At 49.4% G+C, this 16,268-nt stretch overlaps 8 protein-coding genes across 8 annotated transcripts; 4 read left to right on the forward strand and 4 right to left on the reverse strand.

The window, feature by feature from the left end:
• Positions 1 to 982: 982 nt before the first annotated feature.
• Positions 983 to 1,981, forward strand: K444DRAFT_417692 (uncharacterized protein). Its single transcript, XM_024872680.1, has 2 exons — positions 983 to 1,329; positions 1,385 to 1,981. The coding sequence occupies exons 1-2, from the start codon at positions 1,211 to 1,213 to the stop codon at positions 1,812 to 1,814; spliced, it is 549 nt and encodes a 182-aa protein (XP_024735783.1). The 5' UTR covers positions 983 to 1,210; the 3' UTR covers positions 1,815 to 1,981.
• A 364-nt stretch (positions 1,982 to 2,345) lies between these two features.
• Positions 2,346 to 3,619, reverse strand: K444DRAFT_630538 (uncharacterized protein; the record flags this gene model as incomplete). The annotated part of the gene is made up of 4 exons (XM_024883229.1): positions 2,346 to 2,644; positions 2,693 to 2,757; positions 2,813 to 3,335; positions 3,445 to 3,619. 4 exons carry the CDS (start codon positions 3,617 to 3,619, stop codon positions 2,346 to 2,348), a joined length of 1,062 nt encoding a protein of 353 aa, XP_024735784.1.
• Positions 3,620 to 4,456: 837 nt separating this feature from the next.
• On the reverse strand, positions 4,457 to 5,804 carry K444DRAFT_531113 (uncharacterized protein; the record flags this gene model as incomplete). Its single annotated transcript, XM_024874957.1, has 3 exons — positions 4,457 to 4,720; positions 4,769 to 5,617; positions 5,664 to 5,804. 3 exons carry the CDS (start codon positions 5,802 to 5,804, stop codon positions 4,457 to 4,459), a joined length of 1,254 nt encoding a protein of 417 aa, XP_024735785.1.
• A 562-nt stretch (positions 5,805 to 6,366) lies between these two features.
• K444DRAFT_613683 (uncharacterized protein) lies at positions 6,367 to 7,737 on the reverse strand. The gene is made up of 7 exons (XM_024880399.1): positions 7,528 to 7,737; positions 7,406 to 7,459; positions 7,232 to 7,327; positions 6,997 to 7,176; positions 6,901 to 6,945; positions 6,742 to 6,844; positions 6,367 to 6,683 (listed from the first exon to the last, which is right to left on the reverse strand). Exons 1-7 carry the CDS (start codon positions 7,555 to 7,557, stop codon positions 6,574 to 6,576), a joined length of 618 nt encoding a protein of 205 aa, XP_024735786.1. The 5' UTR covers positions 7,558 to 7,737; the 3' UTR covers positions 6,367 to 6,573.
• A 130-nt stretch (positions 7,738 to 7,867) lies between these two features.
• K444DRAFT_417719 (autophagy protein 16) lies at positions 7,868 to 8,711 on the forward strand. Its single transcript, XM_024872681.1, has 4 exons — positions 7,868 to 8,020; positions 8,070 to 8,398; positions 8,448 to 8,658; positions 8,707 to 8,711. The coding sequence occupies exons 1-3, from the start codon at positions 7,921 to 7,923 to the stop codon at positions 8,613 to 8,615; spliced, it is 597 nt and encodes a 198-aa protein (XP_024735787.1). The 5' UTR covers positions 7,868 to 7,920; the 3' UTR covers positions 8,616 to 8,658; positions 8,707 to 8,711.
• A 47-nt stretch (positions 8,712 to 8,758) lies between these two features.
• Positions 8,759 to 10,331, reverse strand: K444DRAFT_531387 (DOT1-domain-containing protein; the record flags this gene model as incomplete). Its single annotated transcript, XM_024874976.1, has 2 exons — positions 8,759 to 9,731; positions 9,781 to 10,331. 2 exons carry the CDS (start codon positions 10,329 to 10,331, stop codon positions 8,759 to 8,761), a joined length of 1,524 nt encoding a protein of 507 aa, XP_024735788.1.
• A 1,263-nt stretch (positions 10,332 to 11,594) lies between these two features.
• K444DRAFT_643651 (putative heat shock 70 kDa protein 2) lies at positions 11,595 to 13,745 on the forward strand (the record flags this gene model as incomplete). Its single annotated transcript, XM_024884878.1, has 4 exons — positions 11,595 to 11,610; positions 11,671 to 12,402; positions 12,484 to 13,555; positions 13,610 to 13,745. The coding sequence occupies 4 exons, from the start codon at positions 11,595 to 11,597 to the stop codon at positions 13,743 to 13,745; spliced, it is 1,956 nt and encodes a 651-aa protein (XP_024735789.1).
• Positions 13,746 to 14,156: 411 nt separating this feature from the next.
• Positions 14,157 to 15,783, forward strand: K444DRAFT_613686 (orotidine 5'-phosphate decarboxylase). The gene has a single exon (XM_024880400.1). The coding sequence runs from the start codon at positions 14,248 to 14,250 to the stop codon at positions 15,355 to 15,357; it is 1,110 nt and encodes a 369-aa protein (XP_024735790.1). The 5' UTR covers positions 14,157 to 14,247; the 3' UTR covers positions 15,358 to 15,783.
• Positions 15,784 to 16,268: the final 485 nt, after the last annotated feature.

A 16,268-nucleotide genomic window follows, 5' to 3' on the forward strand; every position in this document is an offset into this window, starting at 1 on the left:
CCGCCACCGCCCCAATTTTTAGTCAAGTACGATTTCTGAGTTCTGAGTGGCTCGGGGACCTGGCTAAAAATCCATCTCGCACAGGGCAAAAAGTAGGTCTAAGTATCAAGCCAAAGGGTGCCCATAGTAGGGATGCAATATGTAAGGATTTTGGAAGACCAATATTATTTATGTAATAAATGGAGGTTTAGACCAATAATACTTAATAAATGAAGTATTTTTAAAGGCAAATGACAAATCAAACTAGCGCCCCCTTATAGCCAATAGAATCACTAGAAAAAAGTCACGTGCAAACTGGACCTCGCAATACCTATTAATAGGGAGGTGGATGAGACTGATATATGAATTAATATTGGAATGAAGGACTTAATATACCTTTAGTTTTTTATTTTCTCTTCCAATCTGTGGTTTTCCTCTTTTTTTTTGCACTAATATTACATAAAACCCATGAATTTGAGTATATAATTATGCAATATATATGGCTAGACCAATATTATTTATATAAATCAAATAAATTTCGGTAACCCTATCCGTACGTATCAGAGTCCTAGAATTGATACGGGGCGAGCACGCTAAGGGCGACTGACCAGACTTTGCAGCCCCAGGTCGGGAATGACGAGCTTTCAGGGCGCCAGTTCTGGAGGCTCAACTGAAAGAAGAGGACAGAATGTTTTTGTTCGAGTAGTCATCTTTCGGTGGAAGGCGTATATTAAGCTCTCGCATTCCCATAACAAAAGGCCAAAGATGGAGTGAGTTTTTTTAAATTTTTTTTAACTGACCTCTTGCTAGAAGCTTTAAGTTCGCTTTCGACGACTCCGTCGAGTACCAATGGCTATACTTGTGGTCTCCCGTATTTCCAATCAGCACTGTTGCTGCGCTTGGAGACTTGCACCAAGGAATTATCCTCTTACCATCCAATCTCCCTGGCGCTGATGGATTCGCCACTGGAATTGTGCGTACGGACCGTAACCCTTTGGTCCAACCTTCGTCCGCTGGTAGCCTCAACCCTTGGGGTAATCAGTCTAACACATCAACGGCATTCAATCATGTGTACTACACGCCTATCTACAATGGACTCGTTTCCACAAACGGATCGCTGGGCTCTGCCCCTGCTTTCGCTAGTTTGCAAGCTGAGATTTCTCCTTTCGCAACCAGCTTGACCGGTAATCCGACGACTTTTCATGATCATCCGACTCAGTTGTCGTCTCCTATGCTCAATCTCGGGTCGTCGCAACCTCACCGTACCCCCGCTCCGATCGCTCCGAGGAGTTTGGCCATCAGTCCAGATATTGGTAACTTTGTGTTTGATGAAAACGTGTTCCAAGATGGGTGAGACTTTATGATCCGTCGATCGTATCTGACCCGTGAGCACTAACATTAACAGGGAATTTGGAACCCAAATGCCACTTCAAGTCAATTTTAATGACATTGATGACATTTTCACGAACATGGTTGATGGTTCTGCAACTCACACATTAGCTCAACCCAGTGGGGAGTCCAATCAAGAGGCGCCTACTCCTCCCATAGCCAGTGGCAGTCTTATCAATATTGGTATGAATTATCTGATACAGCCGTCCGCAATAGCTAGGGCTTTCTGCACTCATCTAGGATGCTTCGCATTTTTCAAACGGGACTCGGACCGCATCCGCCACAACACCTCGGTTCACGGTGTCAACCAGGGACGTCATTTTTGTCCCATTGCTGGATGTGCCAAGAGCCAGGGCATGGGCATAGGATATTGTCGTTGGGATAAAGTCAAGGAGCATTTGTGGAAGAAGCATGCCAACTTGGGTCATGTCAAGGGTAGAGTGTGACGCTAGTCTGGGATCATGAAAGTCGGAAGTGGGCTGAGTCTAACGATCAGATCATGTGGGGAATTGGATGAAGTGTGGACATTTCCTAGTTATGTTTGTGGTTGCTTGAGTACTCCTACAATGCAATACTTTGAATTGATTATTCTAATAGCAGTCCTCCAACTTGATCGGATCTGGGTCGAGAGAATAGCAACGATGATTTCTCACAGCTTATCGGAATGAATCGACAAGAACTTCCGCGGCAGATGGATAGGCAAGGTCGGAGTCATACAAATCGGCAAATGATTAGTAATCTTGGACCTAGGTTGGTCGATGTTGCTCGGTCTCGATGACCATTATTACCATTACTAGTGTCTATGCTGATCTGATATCTGTTATTTTGCAAAGGATGAAGCAAGGCTTGTGTGCAAAAACCACACAGCTAGCCATAGCTGCTGCTTGTTCGATATTCATATCAAAGCCATTCTCTCACCTCGCCCCATTATCTTGCCATAGCTTGTGCGATGTCGGGCTCCTTATATCGGTATTTCCCTACATCCGATACCCTCGTAATGCTCTGTCAGGGGTGGTTGAGTACAGTGACGTTGATTGTTGTGATTCCAGATCGTCCAAATAGATGTTTCGCCCGCAATATGGACTTCCACCCCGCGAGCTTCCGGATGCCTTGTCCATCACACGCGGTCCTGCCGATTCGGGAGAAGAGACGGGGCCACTCTGCCAGGACGACGGGAAGAAGCGTACTGCCAGGGGCCGCAAGCTCGGAACACTCGCACAAACGATTGCGGTGCTGACTTCCGCCACCGACCAGTTGATCGGAGACACACCAGTATCTGAAATTTGCGTTAGCTACCACGTTTGATACGGCACAAATTCCCTACATGTAATGTCTACCGAGCGGAGCCCATCAAGCCGGGCAAGACGGAGTATACCAGCAACGAAGGCACTAGAATAGAGTCAGCATGCCCCCGTATCGAACGTTGAGAATTTGTTAGACCTACAAAGCACCTGCACCAAAAAGGAGAATGAGCTGGAGTTTGCGTCTTGGCTTCATCTGTAATCTGAAGAACTGTGGGAAAGGGCAACACCATATAATGATATCCGTAATAGTGCTGATCCAGGAGCTGACGACGAAGAATCGAAGAATGTCGATACAATTCTCCCTTGGGCTGAACCAATCCCACGAACTCTTTACCGGGTAGCACTCAAAGATACCAACGAGAATGGAGGAAACGCAGGTCGCCGCCACCAAGCCACCAAGAACCAATAAGAATCTGCGAAACATCTGGCCGGGAAAGAGCCTATAGTAGGACGCAAGGATGGAGCATTTGATGAAAGTGTTGGCAGCGAGGTAGCTGAGATAGCAGATGTAGAGTGGAATGCTGATACGCAGCGAAGCATTGTGAGAAGAGGTCGAGCTGTCGATACCAAGGTCCCAGATATGCTTTCCCAGGCCCTGAGCCGCAGCGAAGAGGCAGCAAGTTGACAGGACTATCGCAGATGCGGCAGCGGCGGCAGCAAAATCTAGGAAACTAGTTAGGACCAGGCTTGCTCTGCTCTCGGGTAAAGGTTCAGAGGGCAGCTTGATCCTAACAGGGCGAGCGGGGTCGAGGGAGTGGAAAGCAGCACTTACAATCGTCTGAACCGGCAGCATGCTTTATGGAATGTCGGACATATATTCGTAGTGTGATCACTGATACCACTACAGCCATGCACACAAGATTATTAAACACGACGCCTTGCGTGACGGTGTCATGCTGGCTGAGATCGTAGATGGTCAGGGCCGAAGGATCGAAGTAGCTCGCCATGGCGAAGCAGGAGACAGAATTGAGTTGAAGATCGAAAGAAGCCGGATGTGCAAGGCCGGAAGCATCCGAGCATGTGGTGGAGTGGGATCGAGAAAGAATATTCGAAGCCAGTCACCTGTAAATACTGCTGCCCGAGGGAATCGATAAAAGACTTCGGCAAGGGCGTGACGACTGGAGGTGAAGTGTGGTGAAGGAGTGGAAGAGATCAACCGTAGTGGAAGACTCAAATGAGGGATGCAGAAAATGGAAAGTTATTGTTTGGGAGAGAATGGATGGCTTTGTTTTGGCGAGGAAAGCAGGCCCCGCGGGCTAACATTAAACTTGATCGCTTGCGAAAGGAGGCGAGACCAGCTTCCCATCTTGGACAACCACACAAGTCTCTTCCAATCTGGGCCATGCTCAACGATCGGTGACTTTTGGAATGAACAAAGAAGCAGTAGTGCAGTATTGCGTGAATTCTAAAGCATGCTCCCTAGAGCGAGTGACAACGAAACGGCTGACTAGTCCGCTCAAGTCTGTCGATGCTGCCCGAGCCCAAGTGCGTCCTAGGCAGTCGTTTACTGGCACCTCGCTGTGTTCACCCTAGGGGTTTCGATGTTCGCCAGACATCCGTCAGCTCTTAAGCCATGCTGTGGGTAGAGTGAATGCTGGAACGTCAACATCCTTCGTACTGGCTACTGGTCTTGTGCGAAATCCCCAGTATGCTAATCCACGTGAGAATCACGATTTGCTTCTCTGAGCTTGGCTCGGCCCAGCCCGGGACGCCCAAGAATAGATGTTGAACAAAATGAAAGCTTATCGTGATCTATCTTGCCATCTATCAACATCTACGACTATTCAAGAAACAGGCTCAGTCCCTCCCCTTCGAAGTCGCGGTTCATCCTCCTCACGAGACTCGTGGTTGATGAACAGGAAGGAGAGAAGGACGATGAAAGCCCCAACCCAGTACAGAACACTCGAATATTGAGAGCTCAATATTATCTGTCCGATAAGTGACAGTGGAATAGTCATGGATAAACCAACAGTAACCACTAACGGCGTCGTGAGGAGCATTGCATATGCCCAACAGTAGTCACTGATGAACGACGACGCCGAATTCAACTGGAACACAGATTAGAGTGGGCTCTGAAATAAAGATGTGTATCTTACCAGGACAATCGTCCAAATCTTGCCGGTGGGAGGAAACTCGAATGGCTCGACGCCGGTGAAATGAAGTATGAAAAATCCCGGCCACAAGAAGGCCACGTTGAAAAGCCCAACCAAGCCAAAGAACAGTGGCATGTTGACACGGTCCTCATTGCCAATGCGTTTCTTCATGACGACAGTGTAGAGGCCGTACATTATGGCGCTTCCAAAGGCCATGGCATCCCCAACTGCGATTTCTCCCTGTGATTTGTGTGGGAAGTTCCCCCGATTCTCGTCGTTGTCCTTGCCTGAGAGGTCCACTGTGGATATCAAGGCTATCCCAGCCAGAGAAGCCAGCACCCCAATTAGTTTCTTGTACGAGAAGTGCTCCACTCGCACCAGCGCGCCGAAGATCAAAGTCCATATGCTGCTTGTCGAGGTCAAGATGGTGGAACTGGCTACGCTTGTATATTCAAGACATCCTGCAACGAGGTAGTTGGCCCCGAACCACAGGAGGCAGAACTCCAGGCTGAGCTTAGCTGTCTCACGGACACTCAGTACTTCTTCGGGACCTTGTGGATCTCCCGACAAGCTAATCGCTGGCCCTGCTTCATCATCAACTAGGAGTCGAGTTTGCGAGGCAGACAGTGGGTCTTCAGCTTCCTCTTCGCCCTCCGTCGTTGACTTCGCCCCAACTGCACTGTAACCGTCCATCTGCCCTCGCCAGTACTCCAGTATTGATGTTTTAATATGAGCAAAGCCGTGTCGATGTCCCAACCGCAAAAGTACCGGGATGAGTGATACAGCGAAGAAAGATGTGTTAATATATGTTACAAAGTATGGCTTCGAATATGTGTTGTCTGCGAAGATGTACTGGTTTAGTCAGTTTAGGCCTGCACTGCGGAACATAATAACCTACGCTGGCGAGGAAATTCGAACTCGTCCATAGGAAGACGGTCACCAGAAGGAGGAGTATCCCTAATGTTCGTCGGGCTACGTTCTGCAAGCCAACACCAGCCCTGAATCCTCGAGGCTTCAACGCAGACCTGGATGAGGACATGGATGGTCTATCGTGATGTTCCGATGATCTTCGGCGAGGCACGACGAACTCCTCCGATCGTGCTGGTGGCACAGGGGGCTCTTGTGCACTCATGATGCTGTATTATGTTCCTATCGTAAATGAGCGGCGTCCAGTCATGGAGGTCGAAAGAGGGAAATTGGCCGATTCATGGAACCAGCCAAGGTGAGCAAGCCAGGTGTCTATATATTGATACCAACGGAGGCTTTCTAGCTTTTTTCTGAGTTAGAGAGTATCGGAGGCTTCGGAAGCGTTAAAGTGCACTTGAGAAGAAAGTGATGGTTGTTTTCCGATGTTCTTCACAAGCGGCTGATTTGAAACAACGTTCTGGTGGTTGACCCTTGCGACCGATTAGGCGCGTCCCCTGCAGGAGCCGGCTTCGGCCCCTTTCAAACCCGCCACGATAAAGAGCGGCAAGTCGCAACACTCTATCTCACAAGTCGTGCTCATGCAGGTCGATTTCGTGGCACAATATGAATGAATGGGGAATCAGACTAATCTGCGTTAGTAATGAGCTTATTCTGCCCGGAAGAGCTAAGGAAGTCAGGTCTTTATGTTCGAATATTATGCATTCTGCTTGGACGAGGAAACACAGACACCAAAGCGCCGTGAATGATCTTTATGTACACCGACTACCCCTCCCATCACGCTAGCTGTATGCAAGCTGATCTGGGGTAAAGAAAAGGACTATCATGAAAATGGTCGAACGAGGATTTCCCAATGCAGTGCAGTAACCGCAAGTCTGCAAGGTCTAACATGCGCACCCATCTCTATCGTTCTCGATATGGATATTGATGGGATCCGAGAAGTCACCACTGAACTCTTCTGATTCTTCCTGGGCTAAAGCGTTTCTTGCAATGACTAAATGGTCATCGTCAGTAAAATCTAACACTAAGTGGATGGGGAGAAGAAATTCCACCTTCGAATGCTTGCTCGACATTGATAGCTTCCTTGGCGCTGGTCTCGAAATACGGGATCCCGCCCTTTGATTGGCAAAAAGTCATGGCGCGTTTCGAGGAGATCTATGTCGCACGTAAGTAAGCTAGCCTTCTTTCCTAAGTCCAGGCTCTGGACTTACCACTCTCTTGTTCTCCTCGACATCAATCTTGTTGCCTAGCACGACCTATTGCCAGGTCAGAACTCCATGCCTCGAAAGCGCAGCATTGAATCTCACGAATGGAAAGCTGTCCGGATCTCTGGGTGAGGCTTGAATCAGAAACTCGTCCCTCCAGCTATCGAGTGTATCGAAGCTCTTAGAATTGTTGACGTCGTAGACAAGTACGCAGCAGTCAGCCCCTCTGTAAAATGCAACTCCTAACGATTGAAATCTTTCCTGCCCCGCGGTGTCCCAAAGCTACAGCCCATCAGCAAGTTGATCGTGTGTTGTCTTGTGTCGCATGACCACTTACCTGCATTGTCACTAAACGATCATCGACCAGTACCTCCTTCGTCAAGAAATCCGCACCTATTGTAGCTTTGTAGCTCGCACTGAATTTTTTGTTGACCTAACCATTCGTTAGCCTATGGCCGTGGAATGCTGAAGTTTGCGAAGAGGTCGGAGAGGAGGCAGACGTTGAACGTACATATTGGTTCATCAAGCTCGTTTTACCGACACCGCTATCGCCCAAGATGATGACCTAAATGGCACATGGTTAGCTCACAGTCTAACATGAGGTTGACAAAATTCGGGACGGAGGTGTCGAACCTTGAGCAAGACCTTCTTCCTGGACGCCATCGTAGAGAGCGAGGAGGCTGGAGGTGCGAGATAACGATTCCTGGGAGATGGAGGAAGTTCGAGTCGGACTTTGGAAAGATCTGCAAAAGTGAAGGACCAAAATGTAGAATTTCTGAAAAGGACCGCTTTCCTCTTTGCGTTTCTGGGAAGGTCTGGATGTAATATCAATGTGATGTTGAGGTCTCTCAGAAGTCGCGAGGTCGCTTGGACCTTGCTGCTGGGAGCTTCGGACATCCCGCGCTAATCAAGCTTCAGCCTATCACAATAGACCACAAACTGCAGCCTTGAACTCGTCACATTTCACAACTCAGCCTTTCGAGAAATGCGGATTTCAGTCAGTACTCATTGCCTGCATGACAGAAAATGACTTCATGGCGGGATGACTATATCCAAGCTCTTCAGGACAGAGACCAACGCGAGAGGTCCAGTTATCAAAAGGTTGACGACGACTTGATAGCTGCTAGTACGTATCAACGACCCAAGTTAATCTTGCCCTCACTGACACACCACAGTCACAAACCTTCTAGACCGTACGGCCGCTCTCGAGGCCGAGAAAGCTGCGAATCCCTCCTCTTCCGACCCCAAGGCCAAGGAAACGACAATAACAAACACAGCAAGCAACGGGGCGGCTCAGATTCGGGGTGAATTGGCTGAAGCTTTGCGGTCCAACGGACAACTCCAAGCCCGAACAAAGGCTGCCGAAGCTGAATTAGTCAAACTGAAGGCAAAAAGTAAATCAGATAGGAAGCTTATTGAGGATCTCTCCAAGGAACGCGCCTTTCTCAACCAGAAGCTCAAAGACCGGGACGAGGAACTGAGGGGGAAAACGAAACTATTGGATGTACGGAAATTCCACTTCTGCAAATGAACGCAGTGCTCACATATCCAAGGATGTTCATGACGAAGTCATCTCCTTGAACCTGCAGCTTAACATGTCCGAGCAAAGAGTCAAGGACCTGAGAGCGGAGAATAAAGAATTGATCGATCGATGGATGGCCTATAAGGGCCAGGAGGCAGAAGAAATGAACAAAACACTACAGGAGTTGAATGAGGAATAAGATCGTCGACGTTCCACATATTTCATGCCAGGTCACTCGAATTGTGAGTATGCTGTCATGCAATTTGTTCATTTCTCATTTATTTATGCAGTTTACCCAACATCCACGGGCCAACAGTCGACTGGCCGAGCACAACAGATCATTCAAAGACCCTCGAGGCGTTTGCCATCCTTTTTAGCAATGTAATAACGACCACCAACGCCAGTCCAACTGACACTACCACTGTAGTATGGCAGTTCAGTGTAAACCAGCACATTCTCTGGGTCATTGGCATGTCGAAAAGAGACTTCATCCCCACCAGCCCCAAACTTCTTCAATGAGATAATCTTGCAGCCGTCTTTCAAGTCCAGGAAGAGTTGGATGAGGTTTTGATTCAGCTCTTGACTGAAGACCTCGTTGTTGACAAGAATAACGTCGGCCTTCGTGATGGCTTCAATGATGGCTGCATTTTGCAAAAAATTCCCTCTTTCGAGCCGAACCGGACCACGTTCGATGCCCCAAAGTCGACACCGAGCAGCAAATTCTTTCTCTTGTGCATCGGCAAGCTTGGATGCGTTTTCCATCATCTCACAGCCCCAGCTTTCGCATCCGAACTCCAGTGCGGCTTGTAAGACAACATTACCCACGCCTGATCCCAAATCGACGAAAATCTGATCTGATTTGAGTCCCGCCTCAGCCAGCGCCTCGGAGATGAATCGGGGTTTAAGCTCGCCATAGATGTTGTCTGATCCATTCTCGTAGTGCTTCAGAAGCTCAACTTTCGGCGAGACGGCGCGGTCATATACTTGTTGCAGAATAAAATGGACCATCCGGAGAGGCAAATGATGCATAGCATCCAGATTTGTCGCAAGAGCTCCCTCCTCTAAGAGACCCTCGATAGCCGAATTGTAATTTTCTACTGCCTTTTTAAAACCGTCGAGTAATACTTTGTTCATGGTGTACTTAATGCTCGACAGGAAATTATTTGCCTTCTGCAACTGCCGGATAAGACCTGAATCTGGATCACAGAAGGCGTGCTTTTGTTCTTCTGTGAGATAGACATCGGCTACGATTTTCGCAATCTCAAGGATCTCTTCGAAAGAATTTATTGTATCGTTCCCACATGCCAGATCGTACCTACGTTGGTTAGCTTTAATATAAAGTAAGATTCATGTCCAGGACGAACCTTTCCCGTTGGGAGTTACTTGGATACTGCAACTCGACCGTGACCTTTTCGGTAGTTCCCGAAACGGCAAGCTTCGACTTCTTGTTCACAGAAGCAATATCGGCTGCATGGATCATCTCAAAGACCCCAGCATCAGCTTCTGAAAAGGCTTCATCGGATCGGATTCTTCGCTTCGAATCAACTTTTCTGCCAGTCTTTTGCCGCTTGTATAAAGTCGCCGCTGGCCCCTGCGCTGACACGTCCTCGTCCTCGTCGTCGTTGTCGTCGTCAAAGTGTGGTTGGGCTGGCGATCTCTGGCGGGAAGCCTTGCGCTTGTTCGGCCGGGGCTGCGAAGAACCGTGGTCGTCTGAAGATGGTGTTGCAGGCCTTGATCTTGCTGTGGCGGACGCCGCTCGTGAGGAAGAAGCTGTTGATCGCTGGTCTTGTGTTGCTTTGGTAGATGCAGCTTTCGAGGGGAGGGGTGCAGGCTTCTTCGCGATGGGGACTCTCTCAGTCCGTATTGTCGGAGTAGCCTTTAGATTCTTCCACGTTTTGCTTTGGAAGAGGTTCATGATAAGGAATGTATTAAAATGCAAAGCCAAGAAAATACCAATGCGCCCGTTAATGCAGCAATTCAATGCATGTTCTGTCACGTATGTGAAGTGGTTGAAGACGAGAAGACGAGCAGTCGCGTGCGCCTTCTGGATTTTGGCTGCAGCCTCACGTCTGCATGCGCTAGGGATTCATTCAACGAATCAGGAAGGGGCCGAAAAAGTTGAAAGTGGCACGTGACACGGGGGAAAGGGGGCAAGGGGCAAATGAGACTTTTCACTCTTTCGAAGGCAGGCCATTGTTCTTCGAAATGGCCCTACGCTGCTGATAAACACCACCAGTGCCGTTGTACAGTATTGAGCTGCGTTACAAGGAGAATTGACTACTGTAGTGGATGTTGCTAGAGGTGATGGATGTTATGGCAGCCATCTTGGGCTTGAGCTACAGACACATCCCGAGGGTCATCTCTAATTCCAATTCTGCAGCTGTATAAGTTACAATCCCTATGACCAAAGTTAGGAACAAGTCAACTTCACCCTTTCTTTAAAGGTGAGGCGACCAAATATGGTGAGCCCAATCACATGACACACCGCCTCTTGCATTTTCCATTCTGCCCTTGCTCTGTTACCACGGCAGCTTCGGGCACAGCAGCCTGGTTTTGACTCACGATTTGTACCACACTATTGCGCCGCAGCAAGAGGAGAGCTGGCTGCCTTCATTCACCCAGTTAAATCTCGAGTGGTACGATGAATATAGCAGTTTGCATAAACATCAGTCGATGAGAGGAGGTGATCATGCTACTGTATCGTTATTGACATTTGCTGGCGGGGTGGGGCAGACAAATGGCGGGGCTTCGAAGAATAAGCGACGAACGTCATAAAAAAGATTTTGGACAAGACGAAGGTGAAAGGATCCTAGGAACGCCCGAAGTGCTTGCCAGAGGTAGGGCACCCTTTGCAACCGGTAAATACAAAAAACGAACTGCATCGCCATAATCGGATGTCCCAGTGCTTTCAGGGTGAATGTAAAAGGTGACCGCATTTTCTGGCTGCTTCTTCTGCCTTCTCGCACTGTCGCTGTTCTGGAAGCTTCTTTTCCAGCTCGGCTGGATTTCGCCCACAAACAGATAAAGTCCACGCTTTTCCAGCAACAACTTTTTCCTTCTTCTTCATACCACGAACAAACTCCAAGAACCCCCCCTCCACGAGTCTTCATCCACCCCTGAAGATATCAACCGCACATAACCACATACCTTTCATCGTACACTTTAAACATCATCCATCATGGCCCCCGCCATTGGTAAGTACTCTTCTCGCCGAGCTCCCAACGAGGAGGCTCTGGCTGACACTCGCGCAATAGGAATTGATCTCGGAACCACCTACTCCTGTGTGGGCATCTTCCGTGATGACAGGATCGAAATCATTGCCAACGATCAGGGCAACCGAACCACTCCCTCATTCGTCGCCTTCACAGATACCGAGCGCCTGATCGGAGATGCCGCAAAGAACCAGGTCGCCATGAACCCGGCGAACACGGTCTTCGATGCAAAGCGTCTCATCGGTCGCAAGTTCGCAGATGCAGAGGTTCAGGCTGACATGAAGCACTTCCCTTTCACCGTCCTCGACCGTGCTGGAAAGCCAGTCGTCGAGGTTGAGTTCAAGGGCGAGAAGAAGCAATTCACACCCGAGGAAATCTCGTCAATGATCTTGGTCAAGATGCGAGAAACCGCTGAGGCATATCTCGGTGGAACTGTCAACAACGCCGTCGTTACCGTCCCCGCCTACTTCACCGATTCACAACGTCAAGCTACAAAGGATGCCGGTTTGATTGCCGGTCTCAACGTTCTTCGAATCATCAACGAGCCAACCGCTGCTGCCATCGCCTACGGTCTTGACAAGAAGGTTGAGGGTGAGCGGAATGTCCTCATCTTCGATCTGGGTGGTGGAACTTTCGATGTTTCCCTCTTGACCATTGAGGAAGGTATCTTCGAGGTCAAGTCAACTGCTGGTGACACTCACTTGGGTGGTGAGGATTTCGACAATCGCCTCGTTAACCACTTTGTTAACGAGTTCAAACGAAAACACAAGAAGGGTATGAGCCATTTGATTTTTTTTTTAACATTTTGATCTTTTTGGTCTTATTGGGAATATCATTTACTAACTTCGTCACCAGACCTCTCTTCAAATGCTCGTGCTCTCCGTCGTCTCCGCACTGCTTGCGAGCGTGCCAAGCGAACCCTGTCCTCATCGGCACAAACCTCCATCGAAATCGACTCTCTCTTCGAGGGTATTGATTTCTACACCTCCATCACCCGTGCTCGATTTGAAGAGCTTTGCCAGGACCTCTTCCGATCCACCACCACCCCTGTCGACCGTGTCCTTGCTGATGCGAAGATTGACAAGTCCAAGGTCCATGAGATCGTCCTCGTCGGAGGTTCCACTCGTATTCCCAGAATCCAAAAGCTCATCACCGACTACTTCAACGGCAAGGAGCCCAACAAGTCGATCAACCCCGATGAGGCTGTTGCCTACGGTGCTGCCGTCCAAGCTGCCATTCTTTCCGGCGATACCTCCTCCAAGTCAACCAACGAGATCCTCCTTCTCGATGTTGCGCCATTGTCCCTCGGCATCGAGACCGCTGGTGGCCAGATGACCAAGCTCATTCCCCGCAACACCACCATCCCCACAAAGAAGTCGGAAGTCTTCTCCACTTTCTCCGATAACCAACCTGGTGTGCTCATTCAAGTTTTCGAGGGTGAGCGTCAACGAACCAAGGATAACAACCTGTTGGGCAAGTTCGAGCTTACCGGAATCCCACCTGCGCCTCGTGGTGTCCCCCAAATCGAGGTTACCTTCGATCTTGATGCCAACGGAATCATGAACGTTTCTGCTCTCGAGAAAGGTACCGGCAAGATCAACAAGATTGTCATCACTAATGATAAGGGCCGTTTGTCAAAGGAGGAGATTGAGCGCATGTTGGCTGAGGCTGAGAAGTATAAGGCTGAGGATGAGGCCGAGGCTGGACGTATCGGTGCCAAGAACGGTCTTGAATCTTACGCATACTCGCTCCGAAACACCCTCTCCGACTCCAAGGTCGATGAGAAGCTGGATGCGGCGGACAAGGAGAAGTTGAAGGCCGAGATCGACAAGACTGTTGCCTGGTTGGATGAGAGCCAACAGGCTACCAAGGAGGAGTATGAGGAGCACCAGAAGGAGCTGGAGGCCGTTGCTAACCCCATCATGATGTAAGCCCTCTTACCATTTTGCCGTTTTAAATTAATTTACTAACTCGATGGCAGGAAATTCTATGGAGCTGGCGGCGAGGCTGGCGGCATGCCAGGCGGAATGCCTGGTGGTGGCCCAGGAGGATTCCCAGGTGCTGGTGGTGCTGGTGCTACTCATGATGACGGCCCAACTGTCGAGGAGGTCGACTAAGCTGTTCCTCACGAATTTCTTTAGTTGGTTCTCTTGCATTTGCAACATCGTGTCAACGCATAATCAAGCAGTGACAGAGGTGTCGAGCGGGGCTTTTTCTCATAATTGTGGCTAGACTTTTTGCGGTTTGCGTTTCCTTTTCAGGACGATGCACTAGGAAAAGCTGGTGTTTCTCGCCGCGACGGTGTATTACAGATTGCGCCTTCAAAGGTCGCACCAAAACTAAAGTCGTAAAATTCAAAAAGTTCGCTTCCCCTTGCTTGTGACATGGTGTGACGGAGTGTAACAATTTTCATTTTAAACTCATGATGCACCAGCCCAAGGGGCATCGCCACCCCTGGAATCTAACATGGTTGCTCTATTTGGGACTGTGGTCAGGCCGTCTGATCGCCAATTCTCGAGCCGCCTTGCACTAATAAACACCATCCCGGTCAAACCACTGTCGAAAAAAAAATCCTGAGATCTCGACAACTTCATCACACTCGCTCATAATTGCCAGAAGATGCCTCCGAAATCTTCTCACCATGTCACGAAAGCTTCTTACTCAGAACGAGCAAAGAATGCCCCCCATCCTCTCGCGTCCTATCTTCTGCGCCTCATGGCCCTTAAAAAATCGAACCTCTGTCTCAGTGCTGATGTCTCAACTACCAACCAGCTCCTCCAGCTTGCAGATGCTGTAGGGCCTTCAATTGTCGTTCTTAAGACTCACTACGACTTGATTGCCAATTGGGACTATAATCCGACAACAGGTACGGGGGCAAGGCTGGGACGCATAGCACGTCGCCATGGCTTCCTGATTTTCGAAGATCGCAAGTTTGGGGACATTGGAAACACGGTGCAGTTGCAATACACAGAGGGGACGGCGAAGATCATTGATTGGTCACACATCACCAATGTGAATATGATTCCAGGAAAAGCGGCAGTCAATGCCTTGGCGGAAGCTGCGGTGCGTTGGAGGGAAAGGAAACGCTACGAAGTCAAGACAGACATCACCGTAGGCACCCCAAGACCTGAAAGCTTAGATTCGGACGATGATGATGAAACAAAAACACCAATGCCAGAGGATCATTGCTTGGAAGCGTACAAGGCTGCCAGTATTGGAAGGAAAGCGAGCATTGTCTCCATAACAACTGTCTCACAGCACTTCGAGCCTGCAAACTCGCCTAGATCCTACGAAGACTTCGGAGATGAGGTTCTGCCGGGAATTGAGGAGGCGCCGATGGATAGAGGACTTTTGATTCTTGCCCAGATGTCGAGTAAGGGAAACTTCATGACAAAGGAATACACGCAAGCCTGCGTGGAGAGTGCTAGAGAGCACAAGGACTTTGTCATGGGCTTCATCTCACAGGAAACGCTGAACACGGCGCCCGAGGACCAATTCATGAGTATGACACCCGGATGTCAATTGCCCCCTGACGCAGAGGACGAAGATGCGGATGTCCAGGGTGACGGAAAGGGTCAGCAATACAATACGCCAGGAAAGATAGTTGGCTTGATGGGAAGCGATATTGTTATTGTTGGGAGGGGCATCATTAAGGCCGGGGATCCCGTAAAGGAGGCAGAGCGATACAGGAAGAAGGCTTGGGAGGCGTACGAGGAAAGAATTGCTTGACAGAGTGTGTTGTGGGAGTTGGAGCTTAGGAGTCGGGTGCGTTGAATAGGGAAATGGTGTATACCCGGATAGGAGAAGGATCTACTTTCAAGCAGGCAGCCAGTACCTTCACACAGTTCAAAAGATATATGAGCTGTCGTTCATTACCCTGGTACTGCTGCCATTCTCAAGGCAGGTACGGAGCCTTGTGCGTTAGCTGGCAGGGAGCTGCAGTGGAATATCTCGAACTGCCCCAAGAGCGAGTGCTTCGAAAACGAGCAAGATATGGGGAACAGATTCCAGGGTTCACGTTCTTATTTCTTGAATTCCTATCGGGTCACGGGTGCATCACGTGCTAGCAGGGTGTTCGCTCAACGGCACTTCCTCTTTCATTTCCAGGCCCCATCCTTTTCGTAGCCCCGAAGCGGAACACTCACCAATCGCCACAATGCCTCAATTCGTGGTGGGGATGCATCGTCGCAACATCAAACATCGTAAGTGTGATGTCTCGTTTGAGAGTGACCCAGTGCACCGACGAATATGGGCCAGCCTGATACCATGCTCGGTTTCGAAGTCTCGAAGTCGGATGACGCCCAGTGCATGTCAGCCCCCGCCGCCACCATACACACATTGGACAGGATGGTATTAAGCTTCAATGGCAGACGAGAATAGACAAGCTTTGTTTTTTTCGATTCGTCTGCAGGGAAGGGCCAGCCCGCTGTGAAACTAACTCTCGCCTCCCCAAGTTGGGATGAGTTGAGACGGAAAGTCATCCTCCTTCATCCTCAGCCGTTGCTTTGACTGGCCCCCTCGAGCGCCGTCCAGCAACTTCTTTCTTCGAGATGTCACTGTCTGCATTTCCGGGCATCAAGGTGGATGTCACCTCCTCCATGTTCGCGCTCCCCTCCTTCATCCAAAAATCTATGGCGTCT

This window comes from Hyaloscypha bicolor, assembly GCF_002865645.1.
Source record: "Hyaloscypha bicolor E unplaced genomic scaffold K444scaffold_87, whole genome shotgun sequence".
Classification (NCBI taxonomy): Eukaryota; Fungi; Ascomycota; class Leotiomycetes; order Helotiales; family Hyaloscyphaceae; genus Hyaloscypha; species Hyaloscypha bicolor.